Consider the following 23,470-nt stretch of genomic DNA (forward strand, 5'->3'; position numbering starts at 1 on the left):
TGGTTAGACACAGAGTGTGGCACTGTCGTTCAACAGACAGCATATTAGTCAGTCCGCTCCAGCAAAAAAGAAAACACTCACAAGACAAACCTGTGAGCCTATGCCATAAAGTGACAAAACAGATGCATGTCAGATGGCAACAGCTGTGCAACTGCATCTTGGTCAGCTCTTCATTCAGTTAGCCTATACAGTTATGCTTGTACCCATGGCATTTCCAAGGGGTGGACAACAACAACAAACAAACATCAAGTTGAACTTTGTATTAAAATGTTTGTTTAAAGCTGCAGGTAAAGAATGGACCTTCATGCTCAACCTGAGATATTAATCTATATGATGTTTGCTGCACTGTTCTCTAAGGTGTCCCTGCTGAGCAAAATCATGTCACTATGTAATATAGGCTACTGTGCCATATAAACCGTAAAATGCTTATAAAGTTATCACAGTTTAATACATGTGCAGATACATAGGAAGTCCACTAATCAGAGGAGAGTATTTAAAGCCAGCATAAGGTCAATCCTAAAGCAATCCTGCTGGGTGTGTTTGGAATAACTTTACCCCATTCCTCTCTGGCTCCTGCACAGTTTATGAGCCCCCCTTCACCTGAATGACAAATTATCCTGTGCGCGTCCTCTTCCAGCCAGCCAGGTCTATAATTAGACCAGGAGTAAACATACTATCCGTCTACAAATAGCAAGGAAAATACTCTTTCAAGTCCATAAATGGTTTAAAACACTGCAGACTACACACCACGTCTGAGGCACGTTAAAAAGACAAGGGAAGGAGCTCTGTCAGCGAGTAACTAATAACGTTAGCAGGCTCAACATGGCGGAACACCATTAACTAAAGTTATATTCGCTGTTAAACATGAGCTAGCTAGCTAGCAGCGCTTCCGTTAATTTCGGTTGACCGGAACTTTTTGGTTAACAGTTATCCAGCGTTAACTAATTTACGGGACAAAAGTTTTGGGAGAAACATAAAATAAACTGACTTACCACTTTCCCAGCAAATAAGACAAATGGTTGTCAATTAAGAACACATTTAAACATTTTTAAAAACAAAACACTGTACCGGATGTTTAGCTTGTAACGTTACCTGTTACGAGCGCGAGCAGAACCTATGAGAGCGCGCTGCTTCTAATGACAAATGATGCTCACCTGGTCGTTTCCCTTTTCCAGAGCACCCCGCAGATAAACAAGGGTCGTTTGTTTGACCTTTGACACAGTGTGATGAGTTGTAATCAATAAATGAAATGAAAGAATCAGTATCAATGTAATTAGGTCGGATGTCAATAATGAACGGCACAAATGTGAGAACATTTCTTTTTGGTTTTCCAACTCAAGAGATCACCAACTTGATCAGGTTTTATTATTTCAAATCTGGATGTACAATAATTAAATAATTACATGATTATAAACCGCATAATGCTAAGAAGCAAATCTATGTACAATGTAAAAGGTGCACTGTGTTAACAGAAAGAACATCATAACCAAGGTGAGAGGGAGCCTCCTATGAAAAGGTGGGAAAAAGTTCACGAGTTGCTCAAATGTCTTGATTTAAAAGAACCGTTAAATCTTTTGCGTCAGTAATATTAATCAAATTTACAATATTTATTTGTGTGATCATATCTGCTATTTTACAACATCCATTTTTGAATATACGACTGTGCTTGGCGATAAAACATGAAGGAAATCAGAAAATCTGTGATTCCGAGCAAATTCACGAGACACCAACATGGTTCAATAGACACTTGCCACATAAGACATACTGTATACTGTGTTGGTTTATGTCAAAGATTAGTTTTCAACTATAACAGAGGACCTGACAATGTATTGTGGAATTCCTTCTCTATGGATCTGCAACATGCTACTTATACTTGCAGGTCCCATATGCCACTTTCAAAAGAAAAGCAGGACAATGACAAAGCTACCTGCTATCTGTATGGTTCATTATGGTACATAGAGAGGTGCAGGGCAGTATCACAAACTGATACATCAGGCCACTAAGTGCATGAGACAGAATGAATGTACCAGACTAGTATAAGACAAGATTGTGGTTACACATCAGTTTTAGGCCACGTGGCTGCTGTCCATTAATGTGGGTATGATGTGGGACTTTTTGTCCAGAAGGCAAGTCAATGTGCACACGATCAAAGGGGCGAGATAGGATGCAGGAGGAGGAGGAGCAGCGTGTGTCTGCCGGTCTGTTGAAGCTCAAGGAGTAGGGGAAGGAAGCTTTCCTTTTGTGTCCACTGGCAGGCGGGGTTGAACAGGCGCATCTCCCCCCTCTTCCTCCCCCACCCTCTTCCCTCAATTAACACATGTGGGCCAGCTGAGGCCTCCACAGGCAGCAGAAACGATAATGTAAAGGATCACCTGAAAGGAGGACAGAAAAAAAGTTAACTTCCTGCACCCCAATATATTATAAGTCATAATCCACTAAATTGTCTGGAGAACAATTACATTGCATCCCAATAATAACTTGATAGTTACCATTTCTATCCAGTACTCACCAGGCACACCAGCACAATGACAATAGTCAGCTTGAGGTTCTTCATACACATGGCTCGTGCCAGGTTACGACTCGTGGTTTTGAATGTGACCGACTAAATGGAGTGAAGAGAGCCAGTAACAACAATCGTGGATAAGTAGCTTGCTAGATTACTATCAAATAATAAAAATGTACACATACAAACATCATGCGCTAGAAAACAAGTATGATGAAAAAACAAACACCGGACTTTAAACTCACAGAATCAACTAGATTTTCTGTCTTGTCAATCAGCAACTCCAGCTTCTCTCCTCTCTGAGCTACCAAGTCTGTGCAGAGGGCACAAAGAGAGCCAGAGTTGATGTGGGAGACCCAAAAGGTCCAATGTAATGAGACTCATATCAAATGGATTTGTATCAAATGGTTTGTGAAAGAAAAAGTAAAGAAACAACACTTTTTAAATTGCATTATTATCTTATAGCGACATATAAAAAAGACGTCCTTTCAGTGTCGCTGGGCCATGGGGAAACTCACGAGAAGCTCACCTATGTTGCGGACCATAATGCCTTTCAGGTCATCCACCTGCATCTGAGTCTCAGTGATGCGATCTGATCCTCGTGGGTCCGAGTGGTGTTTCTACAAAGACAAAAAGTAGAGGGAATGGAGCGGAGATCCAAGCGTGTATATTTATATATAGAGGTTACTAAATCTGCATGTGTGCCTGCAGAAGTAGATTCAAGATTCTTATTTGCCAAGTAAAACGGCCTCACAGAGCCCTTTTAGACGATGGTGGGGCTCCCCGCTATTTTCACACTCACCATCTGAGCGGCCAGCGTTGAGGAGAACTCGCTGTTCATGGCGTAAGGCAGGGCCGTTTGCGCTCGTGACCCATACGTTGTCTGGAAGCGCTTCTTGACTTCACTGAGAAAGCTGAATGCACGCGACCTCTCAAAGTCCTTCAGTACAAAAAAAGTGAAATATAGGAGTTGTTACTTCAAGTACAATCCTATTAAAAAGGTTCATTGAAGTGAAGAATGCGTTTGTATGTCTTTACCATGTGTCTGAGTGTACTGTGCTACTTCCTGTTCTAAAAGCTCAATACATTCATTCAAAGACGTAGGTTGGAGATGCATTTGGGTGCAATACCTTTACTTTCTGCTTCTTCTTTATATTCAACTATTTAGATAAAATGTATTTTAAGGGACCTTAAATAGCTATCCCTTAACTTCCCACTCACCCCTAAATAAAATACACCAGTTCTATACACAAATAAATACACCAGTTCTATACTTACGTCATCGGTGATACACAGGTATATAATTCTGTCATGGCAGATGTAATGAAAGAGATAGCTATAAAAGAAAAAAGACAAACAATGTCTATGTTACATGTATACAATTTAAAAAGCACACAGTTTAATACATTACACTACGTGCTCTTTAAAATGTGTCTTAGAAAACATTAACTACAGATAAAGTGTAGTAAAATGGGCTGTAACTCGAAACGACATCGCCCAACCATTCTAGCTTGATTGAGGACACATTGCGTTGCATGTGATACCACTTTATTGATTCAGCTTGTGGTTTCCTGGGGGGTCACCTTCTGTATCTCTAGAGCTCGTCACGTGCTGAAATGATCAAAGTCCACACTGAGCATAAACATGATTACATCACTTATACTGTAAGAAAACGCTTTCATTCTGTGTGCCACTGTTTTTACCCATGGTGCAGAGCATCACAACTTGTAGATATTAGTAGGATATGAGACATGCAGACCAATGCAGCCACACAGCAGAGTGAGCAGGTGCTGTGGGACAGAGGTGGGAGGGAGTGTTAATCCTACCTGCCATGGCTGTAGGTCAATTTGTTATTCTCCGATGGGATTTTGGCTAATATCTGTTCGGTCACTTCCAGGAAGTTGCCACCGCACCAGGCGTTCTTGGCAAGGATGGTGGTCCCACGAGCCACCACTGCAAACAGGATTGCCATGGCAACAGCTGGGGTTTCGGCTCTATTGCTCGCTGCAACACACGGAAGCAGAACAGCTGATACGTTAGTGACGGAGCTCCGGGCCAGCAGGATGGGCTGTCAGGGGGGACACGGGTCAAGGGAGGATGATCACGGTGAAACGTTTAGTGTAACAGTACAGATAATACAGGACGAGAGATGTGTGTGTGTGTGTGTGTGTGTGTGTGTGTGTGTGTGTGTGTGTGTGTGTGTAACTACCGGAAGCCTAACGTAAGCCTAAACGAGCTCACGAGCGTTACGTGATCTAGCTAGCTAGTGGTCACGAGAAATGAAAGCGAAAGGCAGCTTACTGCTTAATGATGGCTGGAAAACAACAGGCTCGCTAGCTCATAACGTTGTTGACCAAAGTATGTGACGGCGTTTGGTAGCTGACGCTAGCGTGACTCGTCTCCAGTGACGGCGCTGACGCAATGTCTTGTATGAACGAACCCTACCTCTGTGTGTCGGCGCTGTTCAAAGTGCACAATTTGGCGCAAATCCCAACATCTAAAGGAAGTTTATCTGCTAGCAACCAAGCTAGCTAGTTAATCCCTTTCGATTGACTTCTGCGTCGCAAACCGCCCGCGGACCTCCAGACAGAAAAACGAATCCACTCCTATGTTAGGTAGTTAATGTAGTTCTTACCACATTCCGGAGGCCACCCAAGCAATTGAAGCGTTTTGTTTTATGAACTACATTTTTAACTTCCGGTTACGCAATGAATCGTCACATGTTTTTATACCCGCGTCAAGATATGGCGACAGGCTACAGTTAGATTGGCTTTAAAGCCTTTGTTAAGGTCTTACAGGCAACTTAACAGCTGCTGCAATGTATAGACCACTCTATTGTTATTCTTCAACCAACACGTAACATAACAGAGCAGTCAAAATAAGAAGTCAATGCACTCTATCACTACCGTATACACTACATTTAGATGTCCACTAAATGCAGCGCGACAAAGCCATGCACCTTCCTTCTTGCCTGTCAGACGGAAGTCAGGGCTGAAAGGCGCCACGTTTGTGTTGACGTCCAGAGTCGGAATGTGAAGCATGGCTGTTGAAAGCGAAAAGAAACCTGTGCTGGAGATGGTAAGCTGCTCAAACTCTGTATGCATTCTGACACCGTATATAGCTACATGCATCCGTCATAGTTAAACTCTGTTTGTAAGAAGATATTCAAATAAAGAAGTCAATTACAGCGTTTCGACCGCCCGTAAACGCCTCACGTGGGTAGCCGCAGAAGCTAGCGGTAAGAAAACAATGATTCCACCTGAAACCCCAACTACATTAAAAGATGTTCTCTTTAGTGCATCATGGTTTGTCTAGTGGACCGATATTGAGAGTGGCGTTGTGTCAAGCTAAGCGAAGGTTGCCTGAACGTAATAACTCTGCCGACTTTACATTTGTTTCGCAGTCCATAGCTGACTCAGAGTTTCTCCACTAGGGGGCAGTATAGATAGATACTTTATTCAACCCGCAAGGCGACATTTGTTCGCTACAGCAGCATTTATACATACAGGTAAGCAATACAATATAAAAAAAGCACAACATGTAGACCCAATTAAATACAATAAAAATAATATTAAATTAACTAACAAAGCAAACCAAACTATAGTGCAAATATGTAGCAAAAAAACAGTGTAACTGTGTTATAGTTGAGTTATTGATTCGGCCATAGATGTAGAAAAGAGCCAAGTGTTCCCTCAACTTTCTCAGTAAGCTGTTCAATATGTTAAACTCATGCTTGTCAATGTGATAATAAGTAATGGATGTATTGGAAATGCACAATAGTCCCATCTCTGTGTACCTGATTGTCTCACTCTATAATCGTTAAGGAGGTAATGTTTCTGTTCATAAATTAATGTGTGTGTTATCTTGTAATAAATACTTTTTATTTTTGGGTTTTAGGTCCAGGCCGATGGGGCTGATGAGGGGTGTGTGACATTTGTGCTGCATGATGAAGACCATACACTGGGCAATTCCCTCAGATATATGATCATGAAGACGTACGTTATTTTGCTTTTTTAAAACAAACTACCGGTTTCAACTCGGCATGTCATCAAGGGTTTGACCTTTTTGTACTAAAAAATATTTGACCTCTACTCCCATGGGGCACGTTTGAAGAACAAAGAGCATGACTGATGCTTAGTTTGTGTAATTTGGGGATTTTTTTCCCTAACAACTCATACAGGTCAGTCCAACAGTTATGTATGATAACAAAGTCCAAAGGGACTCTTCTCAGTGCGTATGTGGTTTTGTTCCCAGTGTTTTTGGGTGTCAGCTGGGATGAGTCCATAGTGGAGAAATTGTAATAACGCTAACACGCCTCCGCCCATTTTAAGCAAAACATTGATAATAATCACAAATATTGCTTTCACTTCCCTGTTTTCTGTCAGCGTGGATGTGGATTTTTGTGGCTACACCATCACCCATCCGTCCGAGAGCAAGATCAACTTTCGCATTCAAACACGAGGTGAGGGACGCCACTTTAATCCCTCACGGCACCCCATCTTCAGTTTCTTCTTCTTCTTGCAGTCTATGTTAGTTTACGTGTGCCATCATGCATAAGAAAGCCAGAGAGGAAACGTTCTGGGGCTGTGTTGCAGAGTAAACACGTTGATTCAAGTCTGGTGCATTCACTTGTCCACTCAGCCTAACACAAAATGCCAGTGACATACACACACACACACACACACACACACACACACACATATATATATATATACACACACACACACACACACACACTACAGATAACGGGAGCCCCGACTATCACATGAAAGGACTCTGCGAGACTTAGAAAACAACTTAATTTTGTTGTTGAGTAAAGTATCCGGTTCTTTCCTCCATTGCACAGCCGCACACATTTACCTTTCAGACACCAGGAAAAAAACAACTAATTTCCATTGCGCTTAGACATTCAGCCAGTGGATGTATCTATTTTTTTATTATTATTATTGCTCCACACCACATTAAACCTGGAGAAGAGGACAGGACCGGAAAACAAACAATTATTTTCATTCATTTTGTCGATTACCACAACAAGACACTTGAGTATAGACGGATGTTTGAAAAAACGCCCTCGTTCTGTTTCAGGGGGGATTCCGGCTACGGAGCCGCTGCGGAGGGGCCTGAATGAGCTCTCTGATGTTTGTCAACATGTCCTCAACACCTTTCAGGTGAGCCTGCGTGTCTGTCACTTACCGCCAGGGGTTCAGCATTGATCCATTGAAGTGGATGCAAGTGGAACACAGTCCAAAGCTAAATGTGGCCGGCTTACAGATAACTCACAAGCACACATTTCCTGTTGACTGGTTCCCAAAAATTGGATGTCAGCTGATCTGTCATGAAAGTGTGTGTACTGAGCAAGGGTGCTTTGTACGTCACCTTCCTGTGTCAGCTGCTTAACCGGCTGAAGGGTGGGCGTCTCTGCCCACGACAGGACCCAGTGCTGTGATTTCTCTTTAATCCACACATGAAATGATAATATTTCCATGTGGGATAGAATAGGAAGAAACCCCGGTCTATCTGTTTGGCTCTCTACATTAGTCTCCCAATGAAAGGAAAGCCGCCCCCTGCACTGTGTCAACTCTAATTCTGACTAGTTTTCTTTCATTTTGTTCCAGGCCAGAGTCGAAGAGTTCAAAGAGAGGCAGGAGCAGCCGATGGAATGAAGAGCATCACGCATGTTTGACTGCGAAGATGCCAGACACAGTTTCTACAAACAAACTAAAGATGTGTGATCTTGATAAGTCCCTTTTTTGTGTATACACACACACACATATGTGTGTGTATAAGGTCGCTCTGAAAATAAGTTGATCAAGTCATATTTCAAACACTTGTACAGTTATCTTATTTTGCATTGATGTGTGACGCATGTCTTCGTGGATTTTTGCAACGATTGGTGGAATAAATTGAAGACCTTAAACTTTGTCAAACAATATAATTGTCCCACTTTTTTTTTGTGGTGTTATTCTGACATGAACCCAAAATTGCTCTCGTCTGCCCTTTGAAATCGTGTTTGAGTAAAGGACAAAGTGGGAGTTCTATGTCCTTATTAGGAATGTCGGGGGGGAATGAGGCAACACGCATGTCAATAATGAGGTTCAAGGTTCAAATTAACTTGCTGTTGCTCCCAGAGTGCCTGTTATATTGTTCTGATAACATTACTTTAAAATAAAAGTGTGCAATACACTAGTTTTTAATTCATTCTTGAATTTTGCGCATAATGCGATTAATCGCAGTTAATCACAGAAAAACATGCAATTAATCGATTAAATTTTTTCCTCTTTTGCCCAGCATTATTTTTTAAAAATATATATATATGTCACTCAACGATAAGACGAGTAAAGAAAAGTGAATAATAAGTGCAGGGCGCTGGTGAAAGCCAAGTGTAACATAAGCACAAGTAGACGGGTCATACAAGTTAGCTGACCGTATCCTAAGTGGGTCCTTTTATTGTGAACAAATTACACTTTAATTTTGAAAGAGAAGAAATGTGTTTTAATGTGACCCGGTAGATGTTGATGACAGGACTCAAACTGCCAATGTTAATCTGACAGAGTGAGTTCAACAGCGCAGCACAATTTAATGCGCACGCTGTGGGAGGGAAATTTCCCAAAACCCTCATATGTCACATATTCAAGACCACATCAAGGCCGAGCACAAGATTTTAAATATTGTTTGTGCAGAAAACAATTGACCAACGGGGACACAGGGAGACTGAATAAACGTTTCTCTAGGCAAAAGAGTAATGTTGCACTGTTATTTTTTGGGGCTTTTTCTTGGCCTTTGTTAGACAGTGTAGCCAAAGACAGACAGCAGAGGGGGAGAGAATGGGAGGGACAACATGCAGCAAAGCACTGTGGGTCGGATTCAAATACGAGGACATCGGTCGTTTAATGTGGTTTTGGTAAAAAAAAACAACATCATGAAGCTCAGATTTAGAACAGGAAATCCTCACTCATACTGAGTTTCATTTGAAACACGTTCTGATATTTTTGGTTTACAATCATAAGCATTTCTTATTTTTACAATATTTAATAATGCAGCATTTAAATAACAGTAAATCTGTGTGTTCCATTCATTATTACATTTCATGCAGTTATTTTCGGTTAGTGTTTATCCTTCATTGTGGTCTATTAATGTGTGCGTGTGTGTGTGTGACCTCCGGGTTCGTTGACTACAACCGGCCTGTGTGGTTCCTGAGATGTCAAGAAAATAGAAGAAAAGACAATAATCACACAAAATGATTCATTGCCTGTTGAACCTCAAAAGCGAAAACTTATTTTGAGAAAATGAGAAATTAAAGCCAATGCCTTGTGGAAGTTGTGGCCGTTTCCAAGAAATGGTTTCGTCAAATGAAAAAGACCTCTGGAGAAGATCTGGTCGATATGAAAGATCCTTTTGAGGATTTGGCACTTATTTCTGTGAATGTGAATCTGCTTCTTGGAACCGGCCCTCGTCTAGTGGTCCAAAGCAATCCGTTAAAATTAAAATGTAGTTTGTCCCACATTTGACATGGTTTCTTTTGACGACCCTTTCTAAATGGGATGTAAACAAAATACAACCTGCCCTCAAGAAATAGAGCCGAGGACACGGAGCCCGTGATCAGATATGTAACCTCTGACGTCCGTTGTAACGGAGATGATTGTTTACATTAACTCCTGTCAAGAGTGCGTCGCTCTGTCATACCACAGCTGTGCACTGCATTACATGATACACGATCAGTAAAGGTCTTACGGTATCTTTTCCAAACGCCCGACTTAAAGGGGTTTCTTTGTAAATGTAGCGGTGTTACTCACCAAAACACAGTCGAGTCGAGTTTGACCAAACACGACATTTCATACGACAGCCGTACACTCTGTGTGCTACAAAAGACAAGTACAGTATAAGAAAGGAAGGTATTTCTTTTATCAATCTCAGTAAAATCTTGAGAAAAGAAACGCAAAATTAAGTCGACTAACTAAAAATGATTGACCAAATCTTTCCCCGAAGTCAAGGAAGACAAATTAAATCAGAATGTGACCAGGGGCACCGAACACAAGGAGCGTCTTGTGACTCACTTTAAACCAGGAACACGTCGAGTCATCCAAGCATCACAGCACACGTATTAAAGAGTGCCCTTTGGGGTTATGCTGTATCAAAGCCTTCAGAAATACTCAGGTCAAGAGTGTGATGATTATGAGTTGTTCCGGTAGCGCGCTGCATGAACTCAAAGGTTGATATGATAGCTTGTGAATTAAAAAATATGTACAATGTAAGTGCTGGGCAGAAATATGCTAAAATATATATTCTAAGGGATGTGCAGAGGTTCACAGTAATAAAAGTCCTGGAGGTGAACAGGTCCTGGTGCAGCAGAATCCCCCTCTCTGCGGAGCGAATGATACGCTGTGTCCTTGCCCTTGTCCCTGTCCATGTCCTTGTCCTTGTCCATTCCCTTGTGCTTGTCCATGTCCTTGTCCATGTCCTTGTGCTTGTCCTTGTCCTTGTCCTTGTCCTTGTCCTTGTCCCTGTCCATGTTGTTGTCCGTGTCCTTGTCCTTGTCCATGTCCATGTTGTTGTCCGTGTCCTTGTCCTTTTCCATGTCCATGTCCATGTTGTTGTCCATGTCCTTGTCCTTGTCCATGTCCATGTCGTTGTCCGTGTCCTTGTCCTTGTCCTTGCCCATGCCCTTGTCCATGTCCATGTCCATGTCCTTGTCCTTGTCCATTCCCTTGTGCTTGTCCATGTCCTTGTGCTTGTCCTTGTCCCTGTCCATGTTGTTGTCCGTGTCCTTGTCCTTGTCCATGTCCTTGTCCATTCCCTTGTGCTTGTCCATGTCCTTGTCCTTGTCCATTCCCTTGTGCTTGTCCATGTCCTTGTCCATGTCCATGTTGTTGTCCGTGTCCTTGTCCTTTTCCATGTCCATGTTGTTGTCCATGTCCTTGTCCTTGTCCATGTCCATGTCGTTGTCCGTGTCCTTGTCCTTGGCCTTGTCCTTGCCCATGCCCTTGTCCATGTCCATGTCCATGTCCATGTCCATGCCCTTGTCCCTGTCCATGTCCTTGTCCTTGTCCATTCCCTTGTGCTTGTCCATGTCCTTGTGCTTGTCCTTGTCCCTGTCCATGTTGTTGTCCGTGTCCTTGTCCATGTCCTTGTCCATTCCCTTGTGCTTGTCCATGTCCTTGTGCTTGTCCTTGTCCTTGTCCCTGTCCATGTTGTTGTCCGTGTCCTTGTGCTTGTCCTTGTCCCTGTCCATGTTGTTGTCCGTGTCCTTGTCCATGTCCTTGTCCATTCCCTTGTGCTTGTCCATGTCCTTGTGCTTGTCCTTGTCCTTGTCCCTGTCCATGTTGTTGTCCGTGTCCTTGTCCTTGTCCATGTCCTTGTCCATTCCCTTGTCCTTGTCCATGTCCTTGTCCATTCCCTTGTGCTTGTCCATGTCCTTGTCCTTGTCCATTCCCTTGTGCTTGTCCATGTCCTTGTCCTTGTCCATGTCCATGTTGTTGTCCGTGTCATTGTCCTTTTCCATGTCCATGTTGTTGTCCATGTCCTTGTCCTTGTCCATGTCCATGTCGTTGTCCGTGTCCTTGTCCTTGTCCTTGCCCATGCCCTTGTCCTTGTCCATGTCCATACCCTTGTTCATGTCCTTGTCCTTGTCCTTGTCCATTCTCTTGTCCTTGCGTACCAGTTGGTGATGGGGGAGGTGAGGACGGACTCAATGATGGCAACCATTGTTGTCTTGGGCAAGTTGAACTTCTTCAGCCGCTGCAGGAAATACATCCTCTGTTTATTAATGCTCGTGGCCCCGATGATGGATGCCAGGAAGCGGAAGGACTCCACAGCGTTCACTGGGGGATTCACGCAGGCCGATGGGAACACGTGGGGCGAGCTTCCTCCTTGAATCCACCTCCACCGTCTTTGCAGCGTCAATAGATGGCCAGTCAAAATATCATCAATACCAACGCCCTTCTTACGTGAGCGGGTACAAGTTAGACGGAGAAGCTTCAATCAGTTCTTCACAGACGGTCGGTGCTCCTCGCCCTCTGATTCCGACACACCACACATTCAGCCATGTACGTACGGGTCAAACTAACAGCGCCATGTGCGTCGTTGGTCACTCGGTAGTCACGTGAGTTGTAAAGTCAACCGCGCACTTTTTCCTAACCTCGACAAAGCGGTTTAGTTCCCTAAGCCGATCTTCTTGTGGAGACGTTTCTTCTGTACCAGCGTACAGTGACAGTGATCGCTTGACGCTCTGTGTGTTTTGTCTTTGGAGTTGGGAGCGAGGATACGTGGTTACAGATGATTATATTAATGGAAGAAACACTGCTCAATAGTCAAAAGCTATGAACTGGATATTAACAGTCAACTGTTCTGTTTCCTTTCTATTCGGGTTTTAGATGAGGTCATATCCTCCAGCAGAATACAAGTTGTTTAACCAGCGGAGAGAACAAATGCGGTCAATTACTTTACGTCCTCATAAAACATTTTCTAAAGACGTTTTTTTTAAAGGATTTAGACTCCAGGGAACCTTCAGTGTATGCAGTTTATACGAGACTGCATCACGACTGACCCATAAATTACCCTAAATACATACACACTGCTTTAGTTAATAACTCAAACAACACCAATGCTATAAAATAATATTTATTACAGCATACTCTCAACAAATAAGTATAAATGTGATTTTAAAACACCAGGGCCAATATTCACATTGCATTTGATCTTCAACCTCAAATTACTTCTAAAAGTCGTAGCTTGGCCCCACTTTCTAGTACACAGTCGCCTCTATATGTAAAACAGGGAGAACTACATATCCATATGAATGCATATGACCATGTAGTGGGTCACACATTGCATCCTCAGCCGATTTGATCACTCTAATACAGCGGAAATGGAAATATTCTGTCCAAACCTTCTACAGAAATCAAATCCATGTCAGTGTGGACAAACACCATGTCCGGTTTCTTTTTTGCAAGAGGACACATTTACCTGGATTACATTTCAAAGGAAGCAACTAATACATCATAATATTTCCGATGACAATCCAACAGTTAATAAATGTCATGCGTTTTTTTCTCTCAGAATCCATTTTCCAGACAGATGGAAAATCGTTGCAACATGACCACACACTGAAGGGGAAATAATAAATGGAGACCTCATGCTGGGAGGTGGAACAGGCCTCACATCCTTTGTGATATACTTCTTAGAAAAATAGAAAGGCTTCATTGAAGGAGAGGTTAAGACGTACACAGTGGGACTGACAGTTACATGCGTATAACATCACCGACGCTGCAAGAATAAAAGCATAAAATAATAAAACCATGTCCTCTGTGTAGCATGAGAGTCCCAGGACAACAGCTGGCCTCCACATGACTCGAAGCGGTGATGATTTCCAGATAAAAAGATATCTGATGATTGGTTCTCAACATGACCCTTTTCACCCCGGTATGATGTCACCGCGGAACATGGGCGTTGGGGAGCTCAAGGACAGCATGTAGTTGATTGTAGATTATTAGCTTTTGTGTTTCTATGCCGAGGTGCATTTTTAAAAAAAAGAAAGAAAAAAGACCTTTTGGAACACAACTCGTGGTCACAGTTTTTCTTCTCTCTCTCTCTCTCTCTCATCTTCCCCTGTGTATCAAAGCCTCAACAGGTAGCACTTTTATACGCTGGCTCTGTATAATCATCGGTCTGCAGTCTGCTCGTAAATAATCCTGTACATATATTTACATACGGCTTTAATAAACATTCTTTATAAATGTGTTGACCACGTTGGTCCACTGGGAAAGCGTTCAGTCCTCTACGCGAGCCTCAGTGTTCGGGAGTATGATCATATTCATCATACGTTGTTTTATCTGTCAGTACGACGGCGTCCTAACAGGTGGGACGTGGGTCCTGTGCTTCCATTCGTCCACTTGGCTCCGTCCCGTTTTTTGTTCTCCGGTCCCGTAGAAGGAGAACGGGCTTCTCTCTCTTCGCGGTCGGTTGGCTGTGGCGGCTGTTTCTCGTCGATGGGAGCTGTTTGGAATGTGGCAGAAGACGTGTGTGGCGTGTGTGTGTGCGTGTGTGTGTGTCTGTGCGTGTGCGTGTGCGTGTGTGTCTGTGCGTGTGTGTGTGTGTGCGTGCGCGGGTGTCTATGAAGAGCTGGTGTATTTCTGACTGGAGCGGGAGCTGGAGCGGTCCAGTCCGTTCCCGTGACAGGAGCCTTTCCAGCGTCCTCCCGAACCCCGTTCGTCCAGTGGAGACGTTCTGTAGCACCAGCAGCACAGGCAAGACTGTGAGAGACAAGAAACACACACACACACACACACACACACACACACACACACAACCACACACACACACACAGTTGTTTCCTTTTTGCTGACTCCGTTTCCTAGTCATAGGATATTTTGAGTGCCAGTGTCCCTCTTACCTGGAAGCAGTTTTTAAACTTCTGGCTGACAAAGTAGAGGGCAATCGGGTTAATGCAGGAGTTTAGGGAGGCCATGTTCATGCCGATGTAATCCATCACGAGCAGGAAGCTGGCGGGGGGGAAAGGGCAACGTTTACAGTACGGACCACGGGAAGTCGCAGAGCGGAGAACAATGCTCTTGTGACGTTTGTATCGATGGTACCTGAGCAGTTCACAGCGGTTGGGGTCGTTTTGGTCGTAGATTGTTTTCTTCAGAATGCGGCTGAGATGAAGGGGCAGCCAGCAGAGGGCGAAAATCAACACTAGGCAGAACACCGTCTTCGCGACTTCCCTCCGCTGCACACACACACACACACACACACACACACACGTTGAGGCCTTCCATCTCTACGAGCCACGTGGCTACAGTGGACTCGAGTGAGCCTTCTGCACGCGTACCTGTTTCATGTGGTCGTTGAGTGCGATGCGCATGCCCTTTTTGCGACTCAGCATCTCGCATGACATCAGTGTGTAGAAGACTCCAGTGCAGGCCAGCGGGAGGCAGAAATAGAAGCCAAACAGCCACCAGTCTTTCACGTCCTGGTAGAACTGAATGAAGAAAGAAGACCCAGTCAAAAAGAAGAGCAACAAGAAATACAGTGTTGCGGAAATTACTGAGATACATTTTATAGAGACTCAAGATTCAACATATCTCTGCTGTTGCAGAAACGTACAATGCCAACATTGTTTCTTGCCGACTGGGCGAATAAAGATTACAAGTTTAAATGCATGCCGTGTATAAACCTTTTCCTCAAAACACTTTATTACTTGTATTGCTTATGTGATTTTCTTACTGAATTACAGGACAAAAACAACTTTGAATTCCAATGTGACGAATAAACTCAATTACCTGTTTTTATAATAACACAGACGGTGAAATATGTGTCTTTTTCAATCTTATCTCACTGCAATGATATTCGTTTTTTAAACTAGACGGTGAACACCTAATTTATTATTTGTTAATATTCATTAAAAATGCCTGAAACAAAAAGCAAAAGTTTACATTTTTGTAATTAGACTTTCCTTTTAAATGTCACATAATAATAATCCATTTAATTTATATAGTGCTTTTCAAGATACTCAAAGACACTTTACATTATACACCGTAGACACAGCTACGGGGAGCAATGCAGGGTTAAGTGTCTTGCTCAAGGACACATCGACTAGGGCAGGGATTGAACTGCCAACCCCTTGATTGAAAGACGGGCATGCTAACCACTGACCCATAGTCGCCCCACATGACCTGCTCAAAAGCATTACGTTTAAAGCTTGGATCTGCTTGACTATAGAATCGACGTTGGCACGCTGCCAGAACTTGACATTTGATACAAATATGTTAAATAAGTTCCAGACTTGTTCTGGTTCAGCTCAAATTCTTCCAATTTTCTCCTCAAAGCTCAGACAATCCAGATTTCTAGTTTCAGGCTTTATTTCCACCATTTGCTGCAATCCTGACCCTTCTGTTTCAAATAATAAAAAAACACTTTGTAATTTGCGTCCTGCGGTGCAACTGGTGCATGTGGAATGAGTCCCGCTCAGAGGATGTTACCTTCATAAAGCTGGTTGTCTGTTCCGGAAGGAGCAGACACACGCGCAGCTTGTGGCCTCTGTACGCCATCTCCAGCATGTCGAATGCCAGCGCCTCGGGGACTGCGAGCATCACAGCGACCAGCCAGATCAAAGTCACCTCCACCGCTTTCCACAGAGGGACGCCCATCCCCTTCACCCGGCTCCATGACGTCACAGCGTGGTAGCTGTGCGAACAGACGTGCGCATTAGCCGCATTCAGCACTGACAATTGTGTGTTTGTGCGTGCGTGCGTGCAAAGAGCAGACGTTCACATACCGGTCAATGCTAAGAGCACACAGGCTGAGAACGGTGATTCCCACTGAAGCTTTCTGGATGAACGGCATCAACTTACAGATGTACCCTCCAAACGGCCAGTCCTCTGCTATTAGCTGCGGAGAGGAAACAATGGGGACCGAGAGGAGACACATTCATAACGAGAGAAGGGTCACCCGTGCACACACATGGACAGACGTCTTAGAGGTTTTGGTATCGGGGTCCTGTCTGAGGTTATTACTGTGCCAGAGAGCCAGAATCAACAGTTCCTCCTCACTACATTGGATCAGCCACTTATAGAAATATACAGTTTGGTTTGGGCGTCTTTTATATATTCCAGTTTTTGAAAAAAGAAAACCCATTCCTGTTGTTAATTCAGCCGATCCTGTGTCTCATTATAATGATCGTAGTCTAATAATGTCTCAAATACCTGAAATTAGGGGCCTTAACAAAAAAAGTCAACATAATGACTTGTTGAAAAGGAGCACATTGTTCCAGCTTCGTTCACTTAAAGCGAATCCTATCAGATTTTGAAAATGCAACAAGTTTCACATGTTGTCTTCTGGCACGCAGTTGCAGTAACGAGTTGAACATTTTGCCATTAACACCCAAGCCCACTGGGTGTGTTTTTTTTTTAGATGCATTGCGAGCGAGGACAACAAAAGGATTTTTTTTTTTTTCAAATCCCAACACTCGAGTTGTCCCCAGCTGTTGGTATGCATCGGCTTTTATTACATTTTTGAGCTTGAGTGGGCTCTTGCAGTGAAAGTGGAACAGTCTGCGGGGCCTATACTTAAAAAGTGAACAAATTAAAACATGACATGTAGGGACATAACCGCAGCAACTAACATATCTATGAACCACAGGATGTGCCAAGAGGGGCGTTGCCAACGGCTCCCCCGGAACTGCACAAAGTGCAGGGAAATTGTCACAATGAATTAGACACGGACCCAGGGACCGCTAACTAATTGAATTTGTTCTTTTTGCATTACGTGTGAAATTGTTGAGTCATGATTTTGTGTCATTAGATGACAACAATACGGTCATTTACGAAAAGTTAAAAAAAAGAGAGATAATCAGTCACAGATGACAAGCAGAGGAAACACCCGACAGATGCACACAAAGGATAAATGTGGTCACCTTAAACATATTGATGGGGATGGTGATGATGATGTAAAGCAGGTCTCCCAGAGCCAGGCTGCCGATCAGGACATTGGGTCCATTCCTCATGCACTTGTTCTTATAAATGATCCTGAGCAGCGTTGAGTTGCCGATGATTCCCACCACGAAGATCAGGCAGGACACGATGGTGTTGATGTACTTGAAGGTGTGCTTGATCTCCGTGTGCTTTATGCACATGGGGGGGAAGGAGCCCCGTGGCCGGCCCAGCAGCGGGACGGAGGCGTTGCTCCTGGACGGCTCCGAACCTGCGGGGTCGCTCTGGGCGTCGCGGGCGAACCGAGAGGCTCCGACCTCGGCGACCATCAGGAGGCAGAGCAGAGCGGTGACGGCCCTCATCCTCGCACTCACGGGGCGCGGTTTCTCTTTGCAACACACGGTCTAAAAAGGCACGCACACACACACACCGGGGTCCCGCTCCGGGCCTGGGTGTCTGGGTGTCCTGCAGAGAAAAAGTAGCCAAACCGTCAGCATATGAACAGTGTAGTTTTCTTTACGAACTGTATTGATAGCACAGTTAATTCAGATTTAAACTATTTTTTTTTTAAACTAAGAAAGATTTGTGTGTCGAAAGAGTATTTTAAGTTAAAGAAGGAGGGGGGGCTTGAACCAAGCCGTAAAAGATAAACGAGACAAACGGAACAGTGATAATTGAGGTTATAGGTTTTATGAGGAACAGCGTTTGTCTGTCTCTGTGTGTGTGTGTGTGTGTGTGTGTGTGTGTGTGTGTGTGTGTGTGTGTGTGTGTGTGTGTGTGTGTGTGTGTGTGTGTGTGTGTGTGTGTGTCTGTGACAGAGATAATCTCTTTCTCTCACAGACGACCCTAGCTGGGCCCACAAAATGCCCACGGGTGTCTCTGGGGATGATTTACGATGCCGGCAATATCTTTAAAGACACGCTATCAGGGCCCACAATCCCCCCGAACACCCCCCTCCCACACAAACACACACACACACACACACACAAAAAGCAGATGTGCAAACCTCTTGACACAGCGGTTTGGAGAGGCGAAGGTTCGGGGACAAACACTTTACTTTTTAATGCTAACAACTAAGCACTTGCACTTACAAAACTTTATGCAACCACACACACACACACACAGAAAACTGGCATTCATGGCTGTGTGGCTCAGAAACACAGAGGCTTGTTCTGTTCACACACACAAAGACACAAAGTCACATGGATGAACTCCTCCCACACATATCACAAGAAATCAGTTTAACTTTTTTTTTTTCTTCGTCCTATTCTCTGTATCATCTCAATTATGCCTTTGTGTTGTGTAAAATGAAGCCTCATTAGACCATGTCAGAGCATTCTTGTCCGATCTAATTGGAAAGCTGGGTTGTAAGCGGTCTTATCCTCTGGATCTAATAGGTTTGACTTTAGAAAGCCTCTCTGACCTTGAGCCCGGCTGGCTTCACTTCTTAGAACGACGCAGGCGGAAAGTTGGCAACCAGCAAGGTGAAATAAAGGGGCAATTAGTGGTAAAAAAAAAAAGTGTGTGTTTGGGGAGAGGAGAGGAGCATAAGAACCTAGAAAAGGGTGCTTTAAAAGTCTAAAAGAGAAACACAGGAAAAGAATGTAAAAAAAAAAAAAAAAAAAATGAGGGGAATGACAGTTTGATGCTGCGAGCCGTTTCGAAGAACAATAGGCGGAAAAGGGAAGCACAGGAAAGGAAAAATTAGAAGAGGGGAAAAACTGAGAGCTGAAGTACTTAGTCTGTGAGGGCAGGAGTCACGAGAGTGACCTGGAGGCAGTAAAATACAGCGATGTGGGGAGGGGGCACGAATTACGACAATAGGTTCTATTTAAATGGAACATTTGAGAAATACATGCCCATTATTTATTATTTATACAGATATACAAACCAGACAACAACGTATAGACATCTGACAAGAGAGTGGGACCCAACGACACCACACAGGTTATGAACTACTGGGTGTTTGACATCGAAATACTCAAGTAAAAGACAAATATCTTCAAAATTGTACTTAAAAGCAGTACCTGAGTAAATGTACTTATCACTAAAGGTGGGTCCATCAGCAGAAATGTCTGGACCATAATTATTTTAAATAAATTACACATAACTTAGAAGTGATGTTTCTCTAATCCACACAGGACAATGCATGAGTTGGGCTTCGCATGTTCCTTCTGCATCACCCAGGACTCCAACTCTCTACCTGAAACATGAAGGCCAGTCCTGACCACCTGTCGAGACTTCTGCGGTCGCCAGGGTTGCATAAAAATACATATTTGATGGCTCCATGAGGGACAAACTGCTGTTTTAAAATACTTTTCCCCCCTATTGATGGCAATAGCTTACGTGAAGATACAATTTAAAACAGAAATGTATAACACTACAACAAAGTGATGGACTTCATAATTCCCGCCAGCTCGAAGCGTCTGAACAATTGTGATCGCTTGGGCCCTAATTTTGTGGTTATTAGGGCCCATCTTGAAACTCAAGATGGCTGCTGGAGGGCCACCATCCGGACTACACACAAAGCCAGTGGAAAGGGAAAGGTTTTGTTTATTGTCATGCATGGCAAATGTCCTCGAATAATGAAGGAGAAGGAGAAGGAGAACAAGAGCAAGACACTTAACCCTGAATTGCTCCCTGTAGCTGTGTCTACGGTGTATAATGTAACATGATTGTAAGTCGCGTTGGATAAAAGCGTCAGCTAAATGACATGTAATTGTAATAAGAAGGGCACCTTATGGTCAAAACAGGAATACTGCTTTGGGGAGAAATGCTAAAAACGAATGCACACAGCCGCAGATTGTTCTATAATAAAAAGGAAGGATGATTAAAAAAGGAGAAATACCAGCTCCACTAAACTTAATTACACAGTTGTGTCAGTTAAAAAGTTTATTTGGCCTCATTTTTGATTATTTTTATAGATTCCCAAGCGTGAAATCTTTTTTGTGTGCCAGTTCCCTCAGGACGGTTGCACGAAACACCTTCAGTTTTCTCCTTAAGTAAAATACCTTTACTTAAGGGTGTTGCACATAATCCCATGAAAGGTTTCCTTGGTTAAAGATGGAAAAGCAAACTGGTCAAAGGAAGCAAAGATTATACTTCTGGAGGAATACAATACAAGAAGGCACGTACGAGAAAGTAAATTTGATCCGCAACAACAACAAAAAAAGATTTGGGGATAATTGCAAACGAAAAATGAATTCAATAGATACCTTGCCTATACTGACTGGAAATATCCTGTAGCATAAAGCAGAGAGCAGAAATAGAGCTAATATAGATCATTTCATATTTCAATAACCATATATAATCATGATGTAGCATGTTTTTAATGGCAATTCAATAAATACAGTAGATAGTCTGGTTAATCTGAATTGAACACTTGTAGCGAAGTACTTTCTCATGTAATTAAGAACTTCAATGCAAAATATTCAAAATATCTGACGCAATCTGGCGCAATTGTGCATCATGATATTTAGCTAAACGATTTCATCACAATATGACTCCATTGGAAGTTATTATTATTATGACCCAGCCCCAACTATAAACTCTGGCATTTTGCAGCTATGAAAAGGAGTTGTTTCCCCTCCCTTTGGCTACACAGGTTAACACTTTAGTGAACATTTTAACGAAATCTTAAGGAGGAATCTTAACGTTTTTTTGTGCAACCCAAGCCCTCCTGTGAAAAGCCAACACATAAGCTGCAGATCACATACAACAAAGCAGGTAAATTCATGTGTGAGAGCATCTGAGGCCCTCCAGTCCAACTCACCGGCTTGAAACGGAGCACACAACATTCGACAAGTCCAGTCCAGCAGACGGAGTGAGTTTTAATGGTGAAATGGGAAATGGTTACATTTTACAATAAGGGAACAAATTATATAAAAGGAAGGCTTAACAAATGCACGGCTTGCAACGATTTAATGCAGTAATGCGGGATGCATCATGAAAACCTGTTGCCCCGCTCACATACGATCAAGTCCCTTTTGACTTTGTGATTAGTTCACACTTAAGAGATCATCAGCTCAGGAAGGTTTATTCACACTTCATTGATGAATTTGTGTCCGTCCAATTTAGCTAAATTGCACTTAAACAGTTAATTTAATACTCATGCATTTTCTCTGAAAGCATAACAATATCCACTCATAGAGTGCTCTTTTTTTGTGCATCACTTCTTTCAACTTTGACAAACATAATTTGACAATAATAATAATGTTCCACCCAAAAGCACCATGTTTGACTTACAAATAAATTACTTCATATTTGTATGAGAACATGTGTACATTCACAGCCTGAATTGAACTGTTAAGAAACGTACATATTGTGAATTAACATACCTTAATTGATGATGCATTACGTGTGGACTAACCACATACAATTTGGTAATTGATCATTCACGCTGCATCCATACATGCATGAGTCGTGCATCAGTTACGCGAATTTCTTGCACTGCAACAGCTTGAATGTTACGTCGTGTACTAAAATAACAAAAATGAATAAAAAAGTGAAATGGTTCACGCAGACAAAAGTATAGCAGTCAATACAAAGCTCGAGCCCTGTGATGTAGATCAATAAATAGATAGAAACATTTTTAAAATACAAAATCAAAATTCAGAAGTGACTCAGACCTCATCAAAAGAGGCGCAGTGCATGTATGTGGCCGGGACTGAACAGCCCAAACGGATCCATGAACAGTTAAACTCTGCATTGTGATTTGGATAAATCAAAGTTGATCAAGTCGAACTCACCGGAGCGCGGAGTTCTGTTGTGCTCCAAAGTGTCCCGATCAGTAATCCCAGCAGAGTTCCGCTAATTGGCCCGGTGCTTGTTGAATAACTACGGTTGTTGTTGTTGTTTCTTCCGGTGTGCTCCACTAAATGCAGCTCACTGTGCGTCCGGACTCTTCGCTCCCTGCTGCGTTCTGACTCACAATGTGACGGCGCAGGCTTTTATAGTGGCGAGCAGGAGGCTGCAGAGATGAGCCAATCACATAACAGACGCCAGCATCCTTCCCCTGCATCTAACAAGGACACATTAACACTTTGACTTTACCACGCTATACGCCACGTTAACCTCTCGAGTCTTTTTAACATCCATTAAATACTCCTTTTGGTTATGGGGCTGATGACGTGGAGGGCGGTGGAGATGAAAGAGGAGTTCCAGGACGTGCTGCAGGGCGTCGTTAGGCCTATTTCAAATAATTTGGCATTATTGGTTTTAATTTTTTTTTGTCATTAAATTAAACTATTGTTATTGACATGGACACGTTATTTATAACTCTAGCATGCTACATATGTGCGTGCGTTCAGGTTTGTATGTTCTCTCCCCCTTCAAATTACAATCCAATAGTCCATCATCATACTTAACAACATAATCCCGGGCACTAGGACCTTGGGGAGGCTGCTGCACTGGTTTTCTCACTCTGCCAAGTAACGTCTCTCGTCAACGACAGACAGGGGTTTAAACCTGTAAGTGAGTGACCTGTAAATCCAGGTAGTTACAGAATGTGGCTGTCGGTAGTTAACGAGTGTTACCTGCTTAC

The 23,470-nt window shown here is 43.0% G+C and overlaps 3 protein-coding genes across 5 annotated transcripts; 1 reads left to right on the plus strand and 2 right to left on the minus strand.

The window, feature by feature from the left end:
• Positions 1 to 1,586: 1,586 nt before the first annotated feature.
• sybl1 (synaptobrevin-like 1) lies at positions 1,587 to 5,249 on the minus strand. 3 transcript variants are annotated; one of them, XM_034543199.1, is made up of 8 exons: positions 5,139 to 5,249; positions 4,330 to 4,507; positions 3,782 to 3,839; positions 3,306 to 3,443; positions 3,033 to 3,123; positions 2,749 to 2,816; positions 2,510 to 2,602; positions 1,587 to 2,372 (listed from the first exon to the last, which is right to left on the minus strand). In XM_034543199.1, exons 2-8 carry the CDS (start codon positions 4,473 to 4,475, stop codon positions 2,307 to 2,309), a joined length of 660 nt encoding a protein of 219 aa, XP_034399090.1. In that variant the 5' UTR covers positions 4,476 to 4,507; positions 5,139 to 5,249; the 3' UTR covers positions 1,587 to 2,306. The 3 variants fall into 3 exon arrangements, with proteins under 3 accessions (XP_034399090.1, XP_034399089.1, XP_034399091.1); XM_034543198.1 differs by lacking the exon at positions 5,139 to 5,249 and adding an exon at positions 4,949 to 5,132; XM_034543200.1 differs by lacking the exon at positions 5,139 to 5,249 and adding an exon at positions 4,805 to 4,937.
• A 186-nt stretch (positions 5,250 to 5,435) lies between these two features.
• On the plus strand, positions 5,436 to 8,435 carry polr1d (RNA polymerase I and III subunit D). Its single transcript, XM_034543201.1, has 5 exons — positions 5,436 to 5,581; positions 6,401 to 6,498; positions 6,889 to 6,965; positions 7,589 to 7,671; positions 8,119 to 8,435. Exons 1-5 carry the CDS (start codon positions 5,543 to 5,545, stop codon positions 8,164 to 8,166), a joined length of 345 nt encoding a protein of 114 aa, XP_034399092.1. The 5' UTR covers positions 5,436 to 5,542; the 3' UTR covers positions 8,167 to 8,435.
• A 4,673-nt stretch (positions 8,436 to 13,108) lies between these two features.
• Positions 13,109 to 22,851, minus strand: LOC117737382 (endothelin receptor type B-like). Its single transcript, XM_034543316.1, has 8 exons — positions 22,677 to 22,851; positions 17,913 to 18,393; positions 16,776 to 16,888; positions 16,480 to 16,684; positions 15,330 to 15,479; positions 15,094 to 15,227; positions 14,892 to 15,000; positions 13,109 to 14,751 (listed from the first exon to the last, which is right to left on the minus strand). Exons 2-8 carry the CDS (start codon positions 18,288 to 18,290, stop codon positions 14,611 to 14,613), a joined length of 1,230 nt encoding a protein of 409 aa, XP_034399207.1. The 5' UTR covers positions 18,291 to 18,393; positions 22,677 to 22,851; the 3' UTR covers positions 13,109 to 14,610.
• Between the last annotated feature and the right edge of the window lie 619 nt (positions 22,852 to 23,470).

The sequence above is a fragment of the Cyclopterus lumpus genome, chromosome 10 (assembly GCF_009769545.1).
Source record: "Cyclopterus lumpus isolate fCycLum1 chromosome 10, fCycLum1.pri, whole genome shotgun sequence".
NCBI lineage: Eukaryota > Metazoa > Chordata > Actinopteri > Perciformes > Cyclopteridae > Cyclopterus > Cyclopterus lumpus.